The 24229-nt window shown below is 35.8% G+C and overlaps 1 protein-coding gene across 3 annotated transcripts in view; it reads right to left on the bottom strand.

Moving 5' to 3' along the window:
• Positions 1 to 24229, bottom strand: part of Lama2 (laminin subunit alpha 2) — a 549107-nt gene that overhangs the window by 208771 nt on the left and 316107 nt on the right. For all 3 annotated transcript variants that reach the window (XM_013110210.3, XM_013110209.3, XM_005065788.4), the window contains exons 16-19: positions 20509 to 20622; positions 16125 to 16252; positions 8593 to 8679; positions 934 to 1145 (exon numbers count right to left, since the gene is read on the bottom strand). In XM_013110210.3, the coding sequence (XP_012965664.1) occupies positions 934 to 1145; positions 8593 to 8679; positions 16125 to 16252; positions 20509 to 20622 (541 nt within the window). The remainder of the gene's footprint in view (positions 1 to 933; positions 1146 to 8592; positions 8680 to 16124; positions 16253 to 20508; positions 20623 to 24229) is intronic.

The following is a 24229-nucleotide window of genomic DNA, read 5'->3' as shown; positions in this document are numbered from 1 at the left end:
CACCCAGCTTCTCAATTTAAGAAAGAAACATCTTTTCTTGAAAGAGGGTCACTTCTGTTTCCAGCAGAGATAGCAGGCAGAGTTTCCTATGGTGTCTGAATTCCACAGGTCCTGGGAACTCACCTCAGCCTTGAGTCTCTGTTTACCATATTAATTCAGCAGACATGAACTGTTGCTGGTCTTAAAGCTTTCTTCCTAAAGACTTTATCGGTGAAGTGGATAACTGCCAAGGAGCTCCAGAACCCTGATGTGGATTCATTACTTTGTACACTGTGTTCTTATAACACAATTATAACGTAAGTTATTTCATGTAAAACTGAGTGCTATAGCCCAGGAGAAAAAGATGAGAGGAGGAATACCTTGTACCAAACTGCCTCAAACTTTTTAATAACATTCTACAAAAAATTCTGGCACAAAAATTAATTACTCAACTAACAAATGCCAGTGTGTGAAATCATTGACATGTTCTTATACTAGTTAGGAAAATACAAAGTGTGTAAAGTCTTCATATGAAAGCAAAAGCAATTAACACCTGCTGACAGGTACCATGCAATAATATGGACAGATGAATTTATTTCAATCAAATGATTAAGTTGATACTAATAAGAAGGCCAACTAGGCCTGTATCATTTCTAAATTCTTTTTTTTTGCTACAGATTTAAGTTCACTTAAAATTTTTTATTGCATACATAAGTATAAATATGTGTATAACCCGAAAATCAACACTAGCATATAATACATTTAAAGGGTTTGTTCTGTTCATTACTACAAAGAAATATTTTGGAACGTGCAGACTTCATGTCTTCACTGCGCATTTATCATCAATGTATTACAGATAATTTCTTAGTCTCCAATCCCCACTCAAGAACTCATCAGCTTCTTTGAGGTATCATGTATCAAATCTGTCAGGGACATCAATAGTTCAGGACTTACGTTGACAGTTCTTTGCATCAACTGCATCTCCAAAATATCCATCAGCACAGAGCTCGCAGTACCGGCCTGTTGTACCTGGCTTACATATCAGACAAGAGCCAGACAGGCTGTCACAGCTGCCAGGGATGGAGAAGTCAAGATTGTCATTGCATTGGCATGGCTGACATGATCCTCCAGGTATGGAAGGTTGTCCAAAATAGCCTTCTGCACACCTAAGGTAGTAATTTCCAACAGTGAAATTATTTTAGTGGGGGAAGGGGACTCAAGAGACCCACCCAACTCAATGTTTACATATCATTCATATTCCTCTGCCAGGATAATGGATTTTTCTCTTAAGCACTCCTTTTCTCAGATACAAAGTGATTAAAAAATACTTTTCTGCAATTGTGGTATAGATACAAGATGAAATCTGCCAACTCCACTTATAATTAGATTTCACCAGATAATAAAATAAAATCTTGTCACTGACATTGAAGATGGAACCAAAACATAATAAGAAATCTGTGACTGGAATACTGCAAAGCCTTTATAATATAACACATCATGTCTCCACATCCAATTGGTCATTTTCTGTAAACACACACACACACACACACATATACACACACACACTGTTCATATTTTTGTTGCTGTTGTTTTTACAGCAAGAGCTTGTTATGAGGAACATACGGAAACTCAACATTTATTGAAAGAAATTGTCTCAGAAAATATTGTCATTTGGGTAGAAGCTCTGGGCATCTCTGAATTAATAAAGTGTTTGTGTACATTTGAATATAGATTAAGAGACTGCTTTTCAATGAAGAGTCTTCATTCAGGAGAAGTCTAAGTAGGGGTACCTGCTTATTACAGTAGTGGGCTACAGGTTGGTGCTGACCTGTGACACAAATTCACACCAGAGAAATCTAGGTCTTCATTAAAAAACCCAACCACAAACTGTACATTTATTTGAAAAAAAACACATACATTAATCATTTAGAAACTGTGGCATAAAACTATTAATGAGTTATGTTATCCATGTTTCCCTGATGTACATGTTTTAAAATTCTGTTCAATAGCACAGATGCTCAGATCCACCTTTGCCAAGATTTCCCACTTCTTATTGGCTTGGTACCCTCTGCTACATTTTCTCATACTTTGTATCAAAGAAGAGATGAAGGAGATTAGAAGGCTGTGGCCATTCTACCTCTGCTGTCTGTGACATCTTATCAAATAAAATAGTTTGTAGCAGGGCTCAAGACTTAGAGGGAACATGAATAATGTAGGAGAAGGCATGCATTGTCTATGCTCTTCTGCTCAGATAGGAGAGAGACTTTTCCATTTGAAACATGAATGTTTTAACTACAATATACATTAATAACATTATTAGGTCAAAGTTGTTAATTTGGAATAGATAGATTGATCATCTTAAATTTCATAGAAGCTTTATATGTGGGAATATAATGTTGCAGATTTGAGATTTTATCATAATCTTTTAAGAGGTATTTTAATTATATCCACAAGATGATTTGTAAAATTATGAAAACTGTATAATCAGATATTAGAAGAATATTGCTACTAATTATTATTGACAATAATTACTTATTACTTCTCTACTATAGACCATGAAATAGCATTTTAGTGCATAAAATTTCCTCACAATTCTTTCTGAAGTTTTTTTTTTAATAAGAGGATAACTTTGAATTTGTAACCTGATTTTTACCTTATTTAATCTTAGGATATTATGATAATATCCACATATACTCACATCTCATTTTGCTTTTCCTTTGCTGGTTAGAGTAACAGTTGTACACTAATCATTATCAAAGCCAAAAAAAACCATTACTTTCATCTTGCTCCTTTCAAAATATCTTATTGACCTCAGGAGAGATGGAATTATGTAATGAAGTATTACACATCGTCCTAACAAATGTACCAGTTAATAAGTCCAATATTCTCCTGGAATTAAAATATACATGCAGAAAAATAAAATTAAACAGAATAAACAGGCACCTGCCATTTTCATTTCATGATATAAATAAGGAAAATGTGAGAGTATACATAGCAATTTATATATCACATGATTGAAGTGGAATTCTTCCCTCCTCCAAGTGCATAGCCACATATGAGCAACCTTTAAATGTTTAATCATTTGGTGTTTATTCTTGACATATGTGTGTGTGCATAAGATGTTAAAAAGAGCTAAAGAGATTTCATTAAGGATTAAAACATATCCCACTGGAAGAGATTATCTTGTTATATGTCTAATATCAATAATAAAATTTACTATTATTCTTTTGTGTTATATACTTAAAATTAGTAAATATTATAGCCCTGTAGGTTGCCCCAGCCTCCCAGATTTTCTCTTTCCCAAAACTAATTAAAATGTGGAATCTCTAGACTTCTCATTTTCACAGAAAAGGCAAAATGAAGACAGTAAAAAATAGTTAGTAGGGTTCTTTGTCAAATATGGAGACATGTTGCCTCTACCTTTTCATTGTTGTAATTTCTCAGGTCAAATCTTTATTGTTTGACAAAAGAATATTTAAATGTAACTGTGAATTCAGGCTACACAACAGTCCTGTAGCTGATGGTTTGGGAATAATATCATTTACTATAAAGGGGAAAAGCTAATGAAGATGAATGGCAGAAGTAGAGATCAAATATAATAGGGAAAATATAATATAATAGGACCGATAGGACTTTTGTCTCACTCTGTTCCATCACTTTTTAATGTAATTTTCAGTCATCATCTTTGACCTAATTTCTCTTACTCCATCTTCCTAAAAAACAAAGCTTAAATAGACAAGGAGAAAAATCAGCAAGGAAATTTTATATTACACTAATATAAGTAAGGTATAATATCATTGTAGTGTCTAGACCCAAGAAATATACATTTAAAAATCTAACTACAGAACAACTAGAGATGCATGAGAGAATCACTGTACAGTATCATCAAAGACCTTTGATGGGGGATGTCCTTCTGTATATGTGTTTCTCTTATTGGTTGATGAATGAAACACTGCGGCCAAAAGAGACAGAGGGATAGGTGGGACTAGGAGACAAGGAGAATTCTGGGAAAGATAGACAAAGAAAACTCGGCAAAAAGAGTCATGATGTAGCTGCCAAAGGAGTCAATAGGTCCAGGAATTCTCTGATAAGCTAAGACCAATACATAGAAATACATAGATTAATAAAAAATGGGTTAATAGTTAGGGCAGAGTTTAATAATTAATGTAAGTCATTGTATGTTGATTTGGAGCTGAGAAAGGTGACAGGAACAGGCCGGACAATAAAACATTCATCAACAGACCTTTTCAGGATGCAGAGCTCAATGCTGGTTACTGAACAGGTGCTGGTGCCAGGTTTAAAGGCAGAAGGAATGTAGTCATCTTACGGAAAGAACTACATCCACCGAGGAGGAACCTGCTATCTAATGGGTTTGCCTGAGCTGTGGTGCTGTATTCTCACTACTTCCCATTCAGCTCAATACTAGGTTAGCTGGCATGCTCACAAGGTGCCTTTGCCAAACCTGAAAGCAGTGCAGAGGCAGCGGGCCCAAACTGGACACCTGAACACGGCACCGAGGCTGCACTGGCAAGAAGTGGTTCTTGGGCACAAAATCTGGTGCTAGATCCAAGAGCCAATCACTCCCTCCTCCAAGTGCACAATTGCATGTGAGCAGCCTCGAAAAACCTCAGCTGTCACAATTCTAATTGTGACAGAATTATTAAGAAGGAATAAGTGCCTTTCTGCAGCCAAGACATAAGGACTGAAGATTGAGATTGGGACAGAAAATGTCTGCAGCATTGTAATTGAGAGTGAGCGTACTTGATCCAGATTAAGAACTCTCTGAAGTAAAGAATACCTAAATGGCATTTTGGAATTGAAACTAAAGAAAAATGAGCTCCATTTATATCCATTGTGAATCTTGTGGTTAAAATTTGGTGAATTTTAAATTTACGTTATTTAAATGTAAGTTAAATTAAGCTTAAATTTCATTTAAAATTTAAATTGAAACGTGGTGAATTTTTAAAATGTTAAGCCTTTGGGGTCAATTATCTTCCACATTTTCAGTGGTTACTATGTAAGTACTCTTTGGGCTTCTCTATTTTCAACTAGTGAGTTTTTAGTATTTGTCAGCTGGGGAGGACTTGGGGTTTAAGGAATCCGTGAATGTACTGTTTCACTTTTTCCTATAGAATTATTTCTCTTTGTTAATGTGTCATGGTTTTTCTTAGGGTCTCTATGTTGTATGATTAATTGTTGAGGCTACAGATGCCGAAAGTCACTTAGTACCTGATTAAGTGTCACTGGCACTTAATTAACTTTGTGTTCTTTTTTAATTTTTCTTTATAGTCCAGTACTCACTTGATCCCTTACACCGTCACAATGCCATTTCTCTTGTTTTTCTAAATGCTATAAGCCTAGAATCTTAATAAACGTCTTTTTTGATATCCTAGCTCTATTTCCTCTGTGTAAGTCTTCCTCAGCAAAGAATCTCTGTACGTGTTTGCAGGCTACAAGTAGCAACTGGCATGCCAAAGAACATCATGAATAGTTGATACGTTGTTCTATTTACAATTTTCATCCCATTCACTAGTTTTGTTTGTTGGCCATTTTGCTTGTATTTTTCATTCCCTCAGTTCAAAGGACAAATTCATCTTGTACTACCTGGAATTCCTAGATTGATTTGTGGTTTCAATTACATTTTCACTTCTTGTAAATCTTGCCTGAAAACAAAAACTGGATGATTCTCAAGGACAGAGGAGGAGAGATGGGAACTAAGTTCAAATCCTGCTCTACCCAAGGGACTATTGACATTTGGTTGCTGCTGGAGGAAGGAAAGTCACCTTGTGTATTAACCACACTCAAGAAGTAGTCACCACCAAAACTGGACTCTGTTTGCGGGTTTGTTCATTTGGATAGTTGGGTAGTATTGTGTGGGGGGTCTTTTTTAATGGGAGTGTTGAGGGTGGTTGAGTATAGAAGTGGGACACCATCTGGAAGGGATTGAGGGAGAGGCATGAATACGATTAAAATATATTGGGTAAAATTTCAGAGAATAAATAAATGCATTATTTAAAGGAAATGGGATGAAGTCAGAATGGGAAAAATGAAGATATAGATGTTGTAAGTTCCCAGGGTTTGATTTAGGATGTTGAATATTTCCTGAGCAGTTATTCCTCTAAGAGTGGGAAGAAAAGGGAAGCAGTAGGTAGAAAGATCTAAAGGGAAAGCTAATTGTGATGACCAGGAAAAGGAACAGGTCAGCTGGAACATATTTGGATATTCAGGTATTGGTTATTCAGGACAGGTCAGCCACAGTGTGTGTCCACTTTTATGAAACACTCACCAAAAACACACACACGCACACAAATACCTTGAACTCTGGAACTGGTTAGAACTTTAATTCAGGATGGCTTGCAAAAGGGAAGAGAGAAAAATTCTAATTGTCCATTCCATGCATCTAACTCATCACAACTCCCATAGAGGACTGGAGTCTCACAAATGAAATAAATTGAAATAGAGAATATAAAGTTATAATTCATGTCTTCTCGACACGTACATATCTTAAAATATTGGCAGACGTTTTAAGTCTGCATACATATACTCAAATCTGAGCCAACCCAGTTGACTGGGCTTCATCATAGTCAATTAACTTGTGAATGGGTATCTCCAGAACTTAAGTGATTATGGAAGTCCTTACTACAGGAATAGTGACAGCATGGAAGACAATGTCAGTTGTAAAACGTTGGGTTTGGTTGTTGTGTGCATACAGGGATCAAACAAGTCTTTCACATAATGGTCACAAGATATGCAATATAACCAGTAGCCCATCCCGAGCCTGACCTCTGCTGTCTTTCAATATCCACAAATACATCTCACAAGTATTTCTATTAGTATTTATGATCCATCTGATGGTTTTTTTGACTCATAAAAGTACTGAAATGGCAAACTCACATGTTCAAGGAATATCTTAACCCAAATTCTGGCTAAGAAAATACACTATCTCATTATCTCTCTAATAATATTTGTAGACTGTTTTCAGCTGACAAATTTAAATTAGAATTAAGATATACCATTTGCTATATGGTGTATATACCTCACCTCACTCTCTTTTTAATATGAATAATACAAGTTTTAGAAAGGACATCATGCTTTCTGTCAGCTACTTCTTTCCTTGCTGATTTTCCTCAATTAGAATTCTCCCTAGAACACATGTGACTGTTCTTACCCACATTAAAGAAGGATGTGAGCTATTTGAGGACAAAGATGGAAAAACACATATGTTTGTATTCAGTGTCTTACCTTTTACCTAACATATGGTACTTGCAAAATAAATATTTGTTAAATAAAATGTAACTTGGTAAATTGCAGATGTCTCAGAAACTCTAATGTGCAGATAGGACAGTGCACCAAGCAAAGCAATATAAATACATAAGAGACCATGCTCACCCAAATAAGCAGATTTAATAGCCTTTTGTGACAGAGAAGCTGTCATTTTCCAGTTGCTAAAAAAGATTGCCTGTAGTAAGCTTGGGGGTACCAGACATTGATGTAAATCCATCTCACTGATGGTATGCTGTCCTATTAGAATGTCATATATATGCATGCCTTTCTTTCGTTCTTTTTGAAAATATACACAATTAAAGATGTTCAGTTTCTTAACAGCAAATAAATCCCTCTTATTTCAGGACCATTCTCCCCATTCTCATCCATAGATGAGATCATAATCACAAACAGGACTTATTATTGCTGGAAACTGCTGCTGGCATGCTGTGTTCACACGACTTGCTCCTGGCCAAATTCTCCCTGGGTGAAGGTTTGAACAGGTGATGGCTGCCAAGAAATCAGGAAAAGATGGATAGAAATATCTCTCCTTATTTTGGCCTTGGTGAGGAGGAGTAAAGGAAGGCCATGACCATGTTATGGTTTGTCTTCCTCTGCCTCACCCATATCCCCAGCCATTGCTCTTCAAGAGAAATTCTTTTCAGCATTAAACATAGGGGGAGGATGTGTTGTGTTTGTCCACATCTTCAAGGAAGAAACTCACATCACTTTTTAAATTTGGAGCAAAAACACACAAAAACAGTTCTTCAAATATATTTAAGGAAGAAATATGATTATGGAAATTGCCTAAAATAATATCTATGTTCTTGCTGCCCAGAAACTCAACACGAATTAAGGTACCAGTTTAAGAATGATTAGAAGGGGATATAAATCATTATAATAAATTACACTTTGTTTTTGTTTCAAATATATTTACAGTAAATTATAGGCCACTTGTTGAACTATGAACTATGAATTTAAGCCACATTTTAAGGACAAAAAGTTAATTATGAAAAATAAATGGTGCCAAGGGTAGACAGTAAGATAAATCTTAACAAGATGGCTTTCCACTTGAGCAACACTGTTTTAGAGAGTGTGTAGGTTAATGCTTAACCTTTAAGATTAAAACATTAATCAGATATCCTCAGAGTAAATGGAGAGTTATAGGCTAATTTTCAGAGAATAAATAAACTATAAAAATAGAGTGCATTTGTGTGACAAATGTGATAAGAAAGTTTATTTCACCCTGTTGAGCACTGAAGCTTTTCTGGAACAGGGGAAGATCATGCCTGTGGCTTTATAACTCCCAACATAGAAATCATTTTGCAAAGCAATGTGGTATGTGCTTACCTTTCACAGCGTGGTCCTGTGTACCCAACAGGACATTCATCACAGATCAATCCCAGACTCCGGTCTAAATGGCACGTTGGACTAAAGCTGTGGTGATATTTGGGAGACAACAAAGAAGCATCCATGAAATCATTAAAAGTGAACCCTCATATTGTGACCAAAGGCTGGCCATTCTCATCTCCCAGGCAGAAATTAGAGTCTAGGCAATGGGGGATGAAATGGCATTGCTATTTCAACAGATATGAATATATCCCAGTGGAGAGCAGTGCCCCTGTGATATGTAAACTGACTTTTGACTGTTATGAGATCACCAGTAAGACGAGTCAACATATCGCAGCTTTTAAAGAATTCCACAGCCCTGACAAAAACCTACTTTCACAACCTTCCTCTCCAAGCATACCCTTCAGAAGTTGAAGCAGCATGGAGAATTCCGAGAGATGCTTAGACCGCAGCGGAGTCCTCATGGCTGTGTGGGTTCCTATATCCAGAGCAACTTCCACAGGGCAGGGCATGTATGCATATGGGCTGCTGTGCGTGTGTACCCACAGGCGTGTGTTACATGGTGGAAGCTTTCAGTAAACATCTCATGCACACTTTCTGCTTGTTCATAATTACAGAAATTAAACCAAACTAGCTTTGCTGTTTCACATCTCTTGGCATGTGCCAAAATTTACCTGTCTTTAAACACGGTTGCAATTTCGGACTGAAATGACAGAGTGTGCCATCAAGTGAGAAAACCAGCACAGTTGTATGGCAGCATCAGCCTTCTTTTTTTTACCGTGTTCAGCATTAGTGCCTCTTCTGATAAGAGACACCACTCAAGCAACACCTGACTCAATGAAACTGTCACTTGATTTTCCCATGAGCCAGCCCTCATGCATTCGGAGTTCTCTGTTACACTGGTTTTTATTTATTTATTTAATTTATTTTTATTTAAATTAGAAATAAGCTTGTTTCACATGTCATTTCCAGTTCCCTCTCCCTCCTCTCCTCACCTGCCTCCCACTGACCCCTTACCCCATCTCCTTTCTGCTCCCAAGGGAGGGTGAGGCCTTCCATGGGGGGATCTTCAACGTCTGTCATATCATTTGGAACAGGGTCTAGGACCTCCTCTGTGTGTCTAGGCTGAGAGAGTATCCCTCTACGTGGAATGGGCTCCCAAAGTCCATTCGTATGCTAGGGATACTACCAGAGGCCCCATAGACTTCCCAGGCCTTTTAACCGACACCCACGTTCAGGGGATATACATCAATCCTATGCTGGTTTCCCAGCTATCAGTCTGGGGTTCATGAGCACCCCCTTGTTCTGGTCAGCAGTTTCTGTGGGTTTCTCCAGCCTGGTCTTCACCCCTTTGCTCATCTTAAAATTTTATTTTTATGTGATATATAAAATTATATATAATACAATGTTAGATTTTTAATTTACATGATAATATGATTGTATATATGTATGCCATATCATGTTTCATAGTATGCCTTGCACATATTTCAGTCATGTTAAATATATGTCCTAATATGTCTTTCATTTCTTTATGTTAAAATTTTTCAGAGTCTCATGCTGCAGATTTCTGAAATTGCTCTTACCTACAGACTCATTATATAATATCATGTGAGAGATTCTTGGTTCTGATTAGTTACATTTTCATATCTCTTGATCATTCTTTCTCTACTCCATCACTCTCCCAGCCTCTTCTCAAAGGAATGATCTCCGTGAGATCAGTTGTTCTAGACTCCACATCATCCATTGTCTTTAAGGTAACTGCCTTCAATCTTACTCCAATTATATTTTCCCTATAATATTTTCTATTCTAATGAAAAACTACTTAGTAAAGCTTTGCTTAAAAGCCAAATAATTAAAGAGATCACAATAAATTAAACACATTGGGCCATGGTCTCTTTCTGCTTTTGATACTTGGTATGACTCAGGAATATTTTCCAACTTTGGTGCCAATCAGATTGTGACTACCATTTGAAAGTAATCTTCCTCTGGCATGACTCTGAGTGGTCCTGCAATGCTTCAATAATTTTCATTTCTCTATAGTGCCAAGTTATTATGATCCATTAGACCCTTCATTCTAGCTATTTCAACTCATTAGAAAGCCCAAATGAATCTGTGAGGTAACAGAGAAACTTGAGCCGGAAAACCCTTGAATTTATAAATGTTATCCAAGTGGAGAGGTTCTGATGGGTGCTGTGGGAACTCAGCTTGTGGTCTAAGAGGAATATCTTGTTAGAGGAGAATTCACAACAAAGGGGTTTGCATGTGTGAGATCTTGGCATTTATTAAAGCAAATAGATGGAAAAATGATTGTTTACATTACTTTACTTGTTATTTGTTTATCGTTTGCAAAACTGAAAGAAGAAACTGAATTCCAACAAGTCACTATTGTGTACATCTGTATTCTTCTGAAATTGTCATTCTCTTATCTTTATGGAGAAAGGGACCCCAAGGAGAAGCTTGAGTTTACCAACCTTGTTGCACTACAGTGACTGAAAACCAAGTGAATTATTCTTTAAAATCCTAAGTCAGTTTACCATAAAGACATGTCAGAGGTGGTTGACAAGCCCCTGACATCTTAAAACCATTCCTAAAATAAATCTTAAATTCTTAAAAATACTCCCTTGTCAGTTAAAACTAACAGCAATATAGTCTGTCAACTGAGCTTACTGACAGAGAGAGATACATTTTCAGGAAAAAAATGTTAAGCAATAACAATATATTCAATGTGATGAGCTCTTACATTTCAGAATACTTTTATCATAATTGTATGGAATTTTAACATATTCCTATGAGCTGGCAGAGACAAACTTAATTTTTCTTCTTCAAGGTCATACACTAATTTCCAGGAGAATTTACATGAGATTCATGACTTTAGGGCCTTCATTTGATTCTCTTCTCTCCCTGTAACCGCCTGTCATTCAAAATTGGTAGTGAGATTAAATGAGTTTAAGCACCCGGTAATATAAATACTTGCCACAGTGTATTCAAATATTATCTCCTCTTAAAATATCCCTCTATGAATGCTTTCATAGTCTTTAAATGCTACCCGAGCACTGTTTTTTTTTTCTAGAGTAATTGTAGTAGTAACTATAGGAGAAGGTGACAGGCAACAACATAAAAAATTAGAACAAAAAACTAATGTGCATAGTAATGATGCCCTGATACTCTGGACTGGTAAAGGAGGCATCACTAAACTGATTCTTGTCCAAATATGAAGTTAATTGCTGTGGGAAACAAAGAAGGAATGGCAAAATGATCACTGATTTCAAGTGATTCCAAACTTATGCCATTCAACTTTAGATGGCTCACTCTTCTCCAACAGAATAAAAGGCCCTTCTTCCTAGATTTTCCATCCCACAACATCAAACATTGGGTGATCCAAGAGCAAAGATATTGCAGATAGGCAAGCTATTGTTGTGATGAATTGTACAGCCCTTCTAGCTAGCCAAGCATACATTATTATGCGTACAAAGACTTATTTATAAGTAAGTGTGTGTGCATGCATACATACACGTAAACTCAAATGTACAATTACAGTACTACATGAATATAAATGTAAATCTACTTATGTGTAACTATGAATTCACATGTACTGGTATAATTAGCTTTGCTCTCAACAATGTTAAATTGTTATGGAATATAATGGAATAGCTTGTCCTTAAATAAATTTCACAATTATAAGTACAATTTTGATAATTCAATGTTAGTGTGTGTGTGTGTGTGTGTGTGTGTGTGTGTGTATTTGTGTATAGTGTACATGTGTTTTTGGTATGTACGCATGCATACATATATGGGGTGGCCTGAGACTGATGTTGGTTATCTCACTTAATTAATATCTACTTTATTTATTGAGGAAGGATCTGTCTCTTTCTAGATCTGGAGATCACCAATTTTGACTTAGTCTAAATAGCTCTTCAGATTACATTACCTACACTTCCTAATTTTTGAGACTATAGATTTCTGCCATGCCTAGCCAACTTTTACAGAGACAGAGTTTAAACTCTTGTCATCATGCTTGTGTGATAAGTAGATTATCCATTGAGCCCTTTCCCCAGCCCAATAAAACCTTATGTGTAATCCCTAAAATCAACTCTAGAAATGTTCCATTGTTTTACAAATGTAGCTCTTGGCATTCCTGATGCCTACCAAGTACTGTTATGACAGTACAACATAGGACTTGTCAAAGCCCAACCTCCTGTCCACTCTGACAATACCTCTAAACATATTGCATACTTGAAGGAAATTTCAAACGTCTTCAATGATAGTATCTTCTCTTTTTTACATCCTAAGTGTTCCAGCAAAAACATTCATGGATTTTTGTCTTTAAACTATGATCTGTGTAACTAAAAATTAATGAATATAAACTGAAATGTTTATACTTTATTTGCTTCTCCAGAAGGAAATTTCATTACTTTAGTTTCTATCTGTGATAAAAATATATACATCACTAAGATGAAAAGGAACTGTACACTGTAAAGAGATGATAAAGGTGATCTATATTTATAATTTAAATATTATATGCTCATCTGTATCCATACATCTTAATAATCATACCAATCTGTTTTTATCTCCCTCACATTTGATTTATTTAGCAATATTATCTAAGAATTTTGGAGCCAAAATGCCTGTGATTTCTAAGATTTATGACCAGGGATTAAGAGATAAATCACTAAGATAAAACTATCACTAAGCCTGCACTTCAGATGGAGGTTACAGCAACCTTTAGCTCTTTTTTATTATTTCTGAATAACCTGTGAAAATTCAAATCTCATCTTATAAATTAAATGTGAATATTCAATTATTCCTCAGAGTACCTAGCTCAGATTACAACAGTAAAGACTTTTTACGTTTTTTTTAATTCCCCATATGAAAAGATGGTTTCCTTCATCATTAAGTGCTTACCCCTACTGAATAGTTTTGGTGAAAATATTGGGTTATTAAATAAAGATGATCTTGCCACAACATGGTTGTAAAGCTAAACTATGACAATTTAGTAAATTTTTTCAATGTAAAAGAATATATGAGTTCAGTCATAAAACTTGTATGACGTATAAACAACACAGAATACTATGGATGCTTATTTTTCTGTTTACAAAATACCACAATTAAATCTGTAATTTAAAATAGGCAGCTTCTTTCCCTACCAATCTACTATTAAAAGTAAAATTATTATTTCATAATTGAATGTTTACTTTAATAAATTATCTTAAATTCAGTCAATTCTGACCAATGTTGCTGATGTTATTGTATTATATTTATTTTTGTTTTTCAGAAAAGTTGATCAATGTAATTTAAAAAATTGGAATATATTTGTTTTAGGAAACACAATCATTAGTCACTGGGATTCCAAACCCTTTGGCAGCATGGGTGGGTTTTAATGTTTGCTGACTTAGTTCTCTAAGGAAGAAATAATTAGAAGCCATTATAAAAAGAGACACACAACAAACATAGAGGGAACATGGGTCATGAATGCTAGTAAATATCAAACAACTTCTCTCCCAAATAATTCTTCTGTTATGTACAACATTAGTCAGACATGAGAGGAAATCTATAATGTCCATACATCAGATATTTCTATACTTGTTAAGTGTACTGGTCTTGGATTCATAAGACAAAACAAATGACCAGTATTGCTGAACTGATAGCTATGTAGATACTGACAATATTTTGGCTGAGATGTGTTGTACAGAAGTATGTGCCACCTGTCTGTTTTTATCAGTAAACATTGGTGTGGAATAATGATTTTTAGGTGTGGGTAAAGGCTTTGGATAATAGCATTCAGCCACAGTGAACATGGAGGTGAACCCTTCAAATGTGCAACTGACAGTAGTCTTGAAACATTATGTCCATCACAGGTCTACTACATCTATCACAGGCCTAAGTAGTCATTACTTAGGGAGGAATTTCCTTAATTTATTCATTTTCAGTCTGCTAACCAGTTTCCTTCTTTATTTCTTTTCTCTGACACCTTTAGTAGTTAAAGGCTCTGCAGTTCTTTGTCTGTCTAGATTTAACTCCATGAACTCTAGAAATGTATGATCATTAAAATACATTAAACCAGTGTCTCATCTATTTTCAGTGTCTCTCTAGGGATCCTAATAACTTACGAGACAGATCAATGAGTTGTTTTTATTTTCTCACTTAAAATGCAGATCTTTATTTTTTTTAAAACATTCTTTATTATGTAAAGCAGAGGACTGGAAATAATAGGAACATTAAGTAACTTTAAATTTCAATGGAATAACTGAGATTATGACTCTGAAGAGTTTATTTTAAAGTAGTTCTCAGTTCTCCGTGTCATCCACTGTTTTAAATGTTCAACACAGTTTAATTATATAATTAAGCACAGCTCCACGAAAGGGTCAAGTTGGTGAACTGAGTAGCATTTTGGTCACTTGTTCAAAGTTTTGCATCTTGAAGTGTGGAGTTTTCAGGAAGCCAGGAATTCTGGCTCTAGATATGATATAAAAATACTCTCTTCTCAGAAAGGTTGTTTATTCACCTATAAAATGGAAGCAATACTACCCATCATACAGGATTATTCTTGGAGATGAAACACCGATACATGGTGTTCAGATCTATATCTTGCTTTGACAGCCTGCCTTCACTGAACAGTAGATTGTCTGGAGAGAAGCATAGTTGTAGAGGGGGGGTGAAGATTTCACCAGTGTGAATAGCAGGAACCTCAGTTCCCCAGAGGACTTAAGTAATGGCAAGAATTTTATTAAGCATCAATTTTGCCTTTAATAGGCTTCTTATATTTGCATTTATTTAGGGATAAGATTGTAGCTCAGTGGTATAGCATGTGGTCAGTCAGCATGTTCAAGGCAGCATCAGAAATGACAACAATAAACAAATAAAATGGCAGCTATTTATAAATATTCATTATAAAATTACTAATGTAGTTTCAGTGGGTTGTAGATTATAGTAATATTTTTTGTCATTGTTGTTTCAGGACCTACTCATGTAGACTTGCCTGTGCTTTGGAAATGTGCCACTTTAGCAACTGAAGTAATAGTATTCTCATAAAGTCAAGGGAAAGACTCAGTCCAGCTGCATATTGTCTCCTTTTTAAAATGTCTGATCCAATAGATTGCTTTTGTAGGTGAAAAGAATGAGAAAAATTTACACTTACATCATACTTTTTTCAAAATCCAATTATTTATGCAAGGCAATATAGCAACTATCATCCAAAGTTGAATACTCATTTATGATACAATGATTCGGTGGAACACATTTAACATAAAGATATATTAAAACAAATGATCATTTGTGAGGGAATAGATTGGCACAAACTTGGTCTGTTCTTTGGAATTGACTTAGAAATTTCATTTGAGTTTTATCTCTTTAGTTCTAAATCAAATCTAGAGCCCAAATATCAAACTCCTTGGAAATGGTCATAATTTTAATTACTCCACACTTGAAAACTTATTTTACCCTCTTGAGAAATCCACAAATGTATCTTTCTGATATGAAAATTGCATCTGTAGACATGAAAGTGAAGCTCTGTAGTAAGGTCAACTGGTACTCACTTATTTGATGGGATATTGAGTGGACAGGCACAGGGCTGACAATCTTCAGAGGTTCCTCGAGTAGGATCACCATAGAAACCAGGAAGACATTCATTGCAATATGGGCCACCTGTGTGATCCTTACAGTTCTGAGAAAGAAACACACAGAAGTTCATTACTTTGGTTTCAAGCACAACCATGTTATCAAAAATAGTTCTCCAAAGTTATTAGTGTGTTTCCATATCGGAGAATAATTTCCACATTAAATGTTGAATTTTACAGCACAAAAATGGCGCTGGAAGGTAATTTAATATATATTTCATATTTAGCTTACAACTACATGCTAGCCTCAGTGTAACATACTTAAAAATCAATAACCAAAATTAATTAAGAAAATTATCAATATAAAATTTTTATTTTCATAAGAGTGTGTGTGTGTGTGTGTGTGTGTGTGTGTGTGTGTGTGTGTTTAGGCATAAAGCCCTAATGGCATTAAAAGTGCTGTCCTAATAGGAAATGTAGCTCATTGTGTAAATTCCTTGGGACTTAGCTATCTTAACACAGATGATAATTTGAAACTTATTGGACTCTGATCAGACAATGCATTCCCATATTATGTCTCTGAGGAGACTACTTTACCCACAACCAAGTGTTAAAAAACAGATATTTTCAACATGCAACAATATATTAAGAAGCTACAAGGTAGAAACTATTGCCTTTAGAAATATAAAAAGAAAAAGAAAGACTAGAAATGACATGCTCTTGTCATTTGTTTTGGGAAATGTGTATTTTTCAAAAATTTTTTCTTTCATATCTCTTCATATTAACTAGATGACCTTCCTTGGGTTGGGCTGCATTTATAGAAGTCATCAATTCTGAGATTTAGGTGAACAATTCAGCCACCAAGTTCAGAATTGTCTCTGAGGATTCTAAGAGTTCAACAATTTTACCCTCCTTTCAAAATGTACTCATTACTACTGAAATTATTTTAGTTTACTAAGGATATACAATTAATAATTTTTCTGCATACTAAAAGAAGAGTTCATAGAACCCAGGGGATGTGCAGCCTTTATTTTATGATCAGTAGAGAAATTTGGTGAGAGAAATAGCTAAAATATAAATTAACTTTAAACTGAGAGAATAAAGTTATTAACCTGTGTGACCACTGGAATAGACTAAGTTAATGCAATTCTGAATAATATTTATTTTGAGGTTTTAAAATAAGAGTGATTTCAATTACATTTAGCAAATGGACTCGATAGAAGTATAGGCATTAATAAGTAAAGATGCAATTCTGAGAACAACTTATTAAAATTCCTTGGAGAGGTCAGGATTGTTTGTTGAAAGATATCCAAAATATAATTTATTAATTTAACTTTGAACTTCCCATTCAATTCTGCGGAGTAGAGGACTGAGTTCATTAATTGTGAATAAGTACATATTTTTAACAATAACTGGTATATTTAAAATCGGGCTTTTCTTCATTGAAAATTCTCAATTTGTTTAACAAACATTTTTAAAGGAAGCACAAATGTTACTCTTGCTGTTAACAATTACCACAAGATACCTAAGGAAAATGGGTCCATTTGTAGAAAATTGTTTTTCCTTTAAGTTTGGCTTCCTGTCACTTCCTTTTACTTCCCAAAATTACTGTAAGTCACCTATATTTTTCTTAAACCTAAGAAATTTCTTACTCTCTGAAAAATTATTTTCTTTTTATATATTTTTTACTCATTTTACATAACAGCCACAGTTCCCTCGCCTTGCCCCCCCACTCCCCCCCCATCCACTCCTTAGAATGGGTAAGGCCTCTCATGGGGAATCAACAACACCTGGCACACTCAGTTGAGGCTGGACCAAAAATTCTTTTCATATTTCCAGTCGACATAATGGAAACTAGATCTACAAAATCTTTTAAAAACAGGATCACTAAACTGATTACACTATAACCAAGCAAACATCAGAATATCTGAAATTCAACTGAAAATATTAGATAATTTGCATGTCTTCAAGCACAGATTTGAAAAAGAAATAAATGCACTGAGTTCCTTATACTTTCTGTTTTTACTTTTCAAGTAATATTAAAATTCACGTGTGTTTGAGACAACACTAGGCAACCATCACAATGCAAATCAAAACTGGGAAAGATAGATTTCTCCTCTGATGAACTGGGTTTTTTCTCAGGTAGCTTGCAATCCAAGTAACTCCTAAACTTTGCTTGCAATTCATAGCGTGAAAATACTGAGACCCACACAGCCTTCCTAGGTGGCTTGAAGTATTCTCTGGTTTTTTCCAATGCACATGAGTTAGGATAACCTTGACATCCAGAGCCACACCACAGAAGAAGCCTGGAACTTGTTCTGAACCCCAAAGTGTTCATTTATAATCAGGTTTCAAGGGTAACCTATACTAAACAACCCTTTTTAAGATAAATAAATTCCATGCCAGGCTTGGTGGTGCACGTCTTTATTGTCAACATTCTGGTAAGAGAGGCAAGTAGATCTCTATGTGTTTGAGGCCAGCCTGGTCTACAAAGCAAAGTTCCTTGACAGCCAGGGCTACACAGAGGAACCCTTTATTGAAAAACCAAAAAATTATAAATAAAAATTTTTCATTTTATGTTTTCCATTGTGAAAAAATTCTTGCTGAATAGTAAAAAAGAGATAAAACGAGAACTTGGCAGACTGATAAGAATTCCTTTCATACTCAATATCCTAATGTGTTGTCTCTGTAGACTGTGTCAGAACTATTACATTCTGAATGCGAATGCAACACAGAGTTAACAGCACCAATTCAGAGAAGTGATGCTTGACTATCTCCAGAAGAGTTTGCAGGACCATGTGCTTCCTCAGCAAACCCAGGAAAAAGAAACTGGGTTTCACCTACCAAGAATCTGTGGTTTCCCAAAAGCCTCCCATCATTGGAAGGTTGATTTTTCTCTTTTTGGCCATCAAACTTTCAATAACCTGGTGAACCCTGTCTATCAATTCTCTCTCCATTCCTATTCTTACCACTCTGCTGAAAGAAACTATTTTGCCCTGAAACAAATGGTTCCTGTTCTGTATTGTGTTATATCATCAAATGCACCAACTTGAGGATTTGATTTAGTCCTAATGAACTCAACTCCATAGAATACCTTAGGGGACATTATGAGGTTGGTATTATGGCACATTTATTTTTGGTCTTTCAGGGTAAGTAAAGCAAATTAATGTTAGTTTGGAATTGGCTATATTCTACTGCATGCTAATAAAGTGTTTAAAGGTAGTTCAGGATTTCCCCCAGAGTCACTTTAAAAGGCTGTAGTATAATTAGAATGGAAATCACTCAGTCTTCTTATTTGTAAAATCGCCATTGGAAAAATCTACTGATCCACAAATTAGGGCTATCATGCTTTATGCTGCTCTGAAATTGAACAAATATCTTATGCAGAGAAAACAGAAAGTGCAACAATAAACTGAAATGCCAAATTATATTGGAACAGAAGCCCTGATTTTTTCAACTTGGATTTCTCCTAGCAGCACTTAAGTACAGGAGAAAGCAGAGAAACGAGTAAGAGGGGTACAGCATACGAATTAGAGAACAGAATATGCCTGAAATTCTGCAGAGATGAGATTATGATACCCTCCCAAATTGGCACTGTCTCAAATTGTGTTTCGTGAAACTAATGGCATGAGAGGCGTTCTTTCAAGCTTCATGCCATGGCAGATAATATAAATCTAACATGCCCTAGAGTTCCTCTGAGTGTCTGTTCAGGAGAACTCTCCAGGCCTCCAGCTACTTAGCAGCCCAGACAGGTCTCTGCTTTTTGTGCAGCTTCTCTTTGCTTAAAAGTACAAAGTCAATTGTAGAAGGAACTGTTCACTGAAGATGCATTCTGTATGTTCAATATGTTAAAAGTCCACGCACAATATTTTAATTGATCTCAATGCTCAAATTTTTAAATAAGCATATATAGTATGTCATTGTTTTCCAAGTGAAAGAACCCTCTAATGTATGAAAAAGTGAATTATTTTTATTATGATGGTTGTTTTATGTTTTGTTCATATTGTGGAGCTATAAGTAGTTTTATACTTTAGGATAGTACACTTTTGATAGATTTATAGAAGAGAGAGAAACCATATATATTCATAGTAGATGTGTATCCTAGCCATTGTTATATTTTATAATGAAATAGTTGATCCTAATTCAGTTTTTAGACACATATAAAAAAGCTCTGCCTCACAGTTGCTAGGCAGATCACACATGAAACAGCATTCTTAGCTTCCAACTCAGTCTGGATAAGGATGTTTGATGTATCACTTCTCCACCCATGTGTTCAAGGTTGCATAGGTAACAACAGATTTCCAGGGTTTGTTGAACAGATTTCAGTCTTGTCAATCAGCATCCTCAACAGAGAATCACTTACCCGACACACTCCTGTGATGTCATCACAGGATTCTGCATGACCAAAGCACTGACATGGTTCACAGATGCCACCGTAAACAGTGCCATTAACTCTTCGGTGCCTAGGCCAACATGACTGAAATAAAGATAAGGTTTCAGTCACTTTTCAGTATTTTGAAAAAAGAAAAGCAGTTCCCCTTTTCCTGATAATAGAAAATAACCCAGGTAGCAAACTCAGCAAATGTGCTTGTCAAAAAAGCAGAGCTATTATTGAAACATCACTACTGTGCTATTACTCCTGACACTAGGACTTCGTACTGACCTTACTGTTATTGGCAGGTATGAGATTAGAGGAAACGTTAGCTTGGTGTCTCTTCTGAAATGGTAAAATAAAGCACAGATATAAAGAACTGAAATGTGACAGTCTCAAAGCCAGAAGCACAGACAAGGAAACAGAAGGGAAGGCACTGAGAGAAGCTGTAGGCATGAGAGGAGCTTACAGAAACTTAGACTAAAAGAACACACAGGGTCATCACATACTCATTCTCTGCATGGAGTACCTTTTCCACCTTCCAACTGCCCCAACTCCTTCACTTGCCAAGACTTTCTGGAATCATTTGGAAGGCATACCCAATGTTTCCCCTTCTCTCATCTTAAAACATGGCCAGTGGCTAGTGCACATTCATAATTCATATATTTTTTAAAATTTCTTCTGTCCTTTATGCCTTCTCAAATTTGTAGGATACAGTTTATGATTTGTTTAGCATATTGCTTTGCTAGTTCATTTATGTTATTTGACTGTAAGCATACTTATATTCACCCCTGATATCTTTTAAATGTGGAACACATTTCTGAAAACAGAAAAACAATGACAGTGGGCTCTCTGCATGGTAGGTAACCTGCGGGTCAGTCCCTTACATCTACTGTCATCATTCATTCCATTTCCTTTCTGTGTGGATTTCCACAGATGTGATGAAAAGTAAAAAAAAAATGTGCAAATATTGCCGCCTTCTGGAAGTTTATGATACCCTCAGGTTGCAATTGCATCTTGAGAGTTATTTACTATGTTTCTGGATGGTTAAATATACCATCATATGTCAAAAAAGGTCCCTTTTCTAGTTGGAAATGGAAACTAGAGAGAACCACTGAAGTAATAAACTACACAGAACCGTGCTGTGTAATGTGGGAAATGATCTTTTTGCCTCAGGATGAGAAGAGACTTCCATTTGAACAACAATAACAAACATGGGGAGAAGATACACTAATATTTCTTATCTGAGAAGAAAATAAAATCCACTTTCCTCTTAATTTGAGCAGTACAGAGACAATGGTTCTAACTTCATGTCGCCTTCCAGTATGTTTTTCCCCATTGTGATACAAGTAATTCCTTTTCTAACATGTATTTTTCAAAGCAAGTAAGCCTCCACAATCCAGATGGAGGTAAAATGTAAGGGTGCTGACAACACAACCAGAGTGATTTAGGGTTGTCAAAAGAGATCCCCATGCTATCTATTCTCTTTAATAACTTTTAAAAAATATTTTCGAAATTTGCTTGCACCGCTCTTCTTTCTATAACCATTCCAATGTCATATACCTTGAACTGGTTTGGATAAGAATGACTTCCATAGCTCCCAAGTTTGAGTAATTGGTCTCCATTGGGTGGAGCGATTTAGGAAGGATTAGGAGGTTTGGTTTTGCTCAAGGAGGTATGTTGCTGGAGGCAGTGGGCTCTGGTGTTTCAAAAGACCATGTGCCATTGACAGTGTGTCTTCTGTCTCCTGCTTACAGATCAAGATGTGAGCTCTCAGATGTTCCTGCTACCATCCTTTGCTCTTCCATCATGGCCTTTAACCCTCTGGAGCTGTTAGCATGATTAAATGCTTTCTTCTATAAGTTATCTTGTTCAAGGTGGGGGGTTTTTCATGGCAGTAGAAGATTAATTTATAAAATTTTCCTTAGCCATGGAATTTACATTAATATCCACAGAAAAATTAAAGCCATTATACTTATCTTTCCACTTATAAGCCAAAAGGCACCAAGATTTATATCCACATCTCTGTACCCATTCCCTGTCCAAAAGGATAGAAATGAGAACAGTATCCTAAAAGGAGGATTCCTTCACTCATATTCTAGAACCCAGTTCATGTTTTTAAGTTTTTGATTACTTTAATTTTAAATAGCTTGCTTCACATGTCAATCCCAGTTCCCTCTCTCTCCCCTCCTCCCACACCCCCCACACGCTCGCCCCCAGCCTCCCACCCTATCCCCACTGGGGATATCCAGAGTCTGTCATTTCTCTCAGGGGCACTCCCATAAGATTTTACAATGTTTTGTTTCTTGGTTTTTTGTAGAATAATTACAACCCTTGTCAAGATAATGTGTCCCAGAAAAATTACCACAAAAGATACGACATCAAAATCACCCTCACAATGCAGTCTAAATGGAAAATTTGAAATGTGATGATGGCACAGAGTTGAGAGGAAGAAAGCATTTGAAGGAGAGAGGAATCAACTGGGTCACATGATAAAAAAGTCATAGGATTTGGCTACCTTGAATTTGCTGGCAAGAGCAAAAGCAGTTTTACTTGAATAGATATAAGAATAGAATGAAGTATGCGAGATCTCTGAAGAAGTGGCTTTCATTTCTCTGAAAACAAAACAAAAATATTGTATACCCTCTCTCTTACATCCTTTCTCAACACCTCTAGCCTATTAAGAAGCCTAAAGCTTCTTAAAACTTTATTTATTTACTTTAAGTGTGTGGGTGTTTGCATGTCTGCACATCATAAGTGTGTGTGGTGCCTGAGGAGGCTAAAAGACAGCACTCTACAGCCCGGGATCGGAGTTACAGATTGTGAGCCACCATATTGGTGCTGGGAACAGAGCCAAAGTCCTCCAGAAGAGCTGCCAGGGTTCCTGCCTGCTCATCTATCCCTTCACCTTCAGTGGTTTTTCTAGAGATCACATCTGTAATTCTCAGAATACTGGTTTTTTTATGTTTAAGACTTTAATTGTCTCAAGTGTGCATGCCCATCAAAAACTCTCCACTAAATGCAAGCATAACTACTTCTCAAAAGCAGTTACTATTAACTCAATTTTATAGAAATCATTTAGCCTAAAACAAATTAGTAGCCCACTTTTTTTCATTTCTTCATCTGTCACAAAGACAAGTTACAAAATATTGGGCACAGAAGAAATTTTTAGAGACTAGTAATAGAAATGTATAAGATGTAAAAAAATCAGGGACAAAAAATAAAATAGAAAAAACATTCTGAGGGTGGTGTCCAACATAGAGTAGAAATGTGTGTGATGAATTACTATGGTAAAAGGAGAATTTTATTATTACATACAATAGACACACAATCTTCATAATCTTTATTATTATAAGACTGATTGCAATAATCCTATCAAACTTTCTTTAGGCCAAAGTACTGTTGTAATATTAATATATGCCTTTGCTTATTAAAATGGTTGTTATACTTCATGTAGAATTGCCACTGGTATGTTTGTTACTACAGCAGTTGGAAGTAAAATTTGATAATTACAAAATTAAAACAACAAAACCCCAAACAAAAAGAATTCCAAATCAACTTTGTGACCTCTAAATAAGATAAATGAGAATGACTTGGTAATAGAGCCATTGATGGACTGTTGAATGGGCAGGCCTATCCAAGCTAGCACTGAGACATAGTGTCCCTGTAGTTCACTCATCTTTGAATACATCCCAGAATACTAGTGATAACA

The sequence above is a fragment of the Mesocricetus auratus genome, unplaced genomic scaffold (genome assembly GCF_017639785.1).
Source record: "Mesocricetus auratus isolate SY011 unplaced genomic scaffold, BCM_Maur_2.0 Super-Scaffold_100018, whole genome shotgun sequence".
Lineage (NCBI taxonomy): Eukaryota > Metazoa > Chordata > Mammalia > Rodentia > Cricetidae > Mesocricetus > Mesocricetus auratus.
Note: the sequence above shows the minus strand (reverse complement) of the source record. Positions and strands in the feature narration are given on the sequence as shown.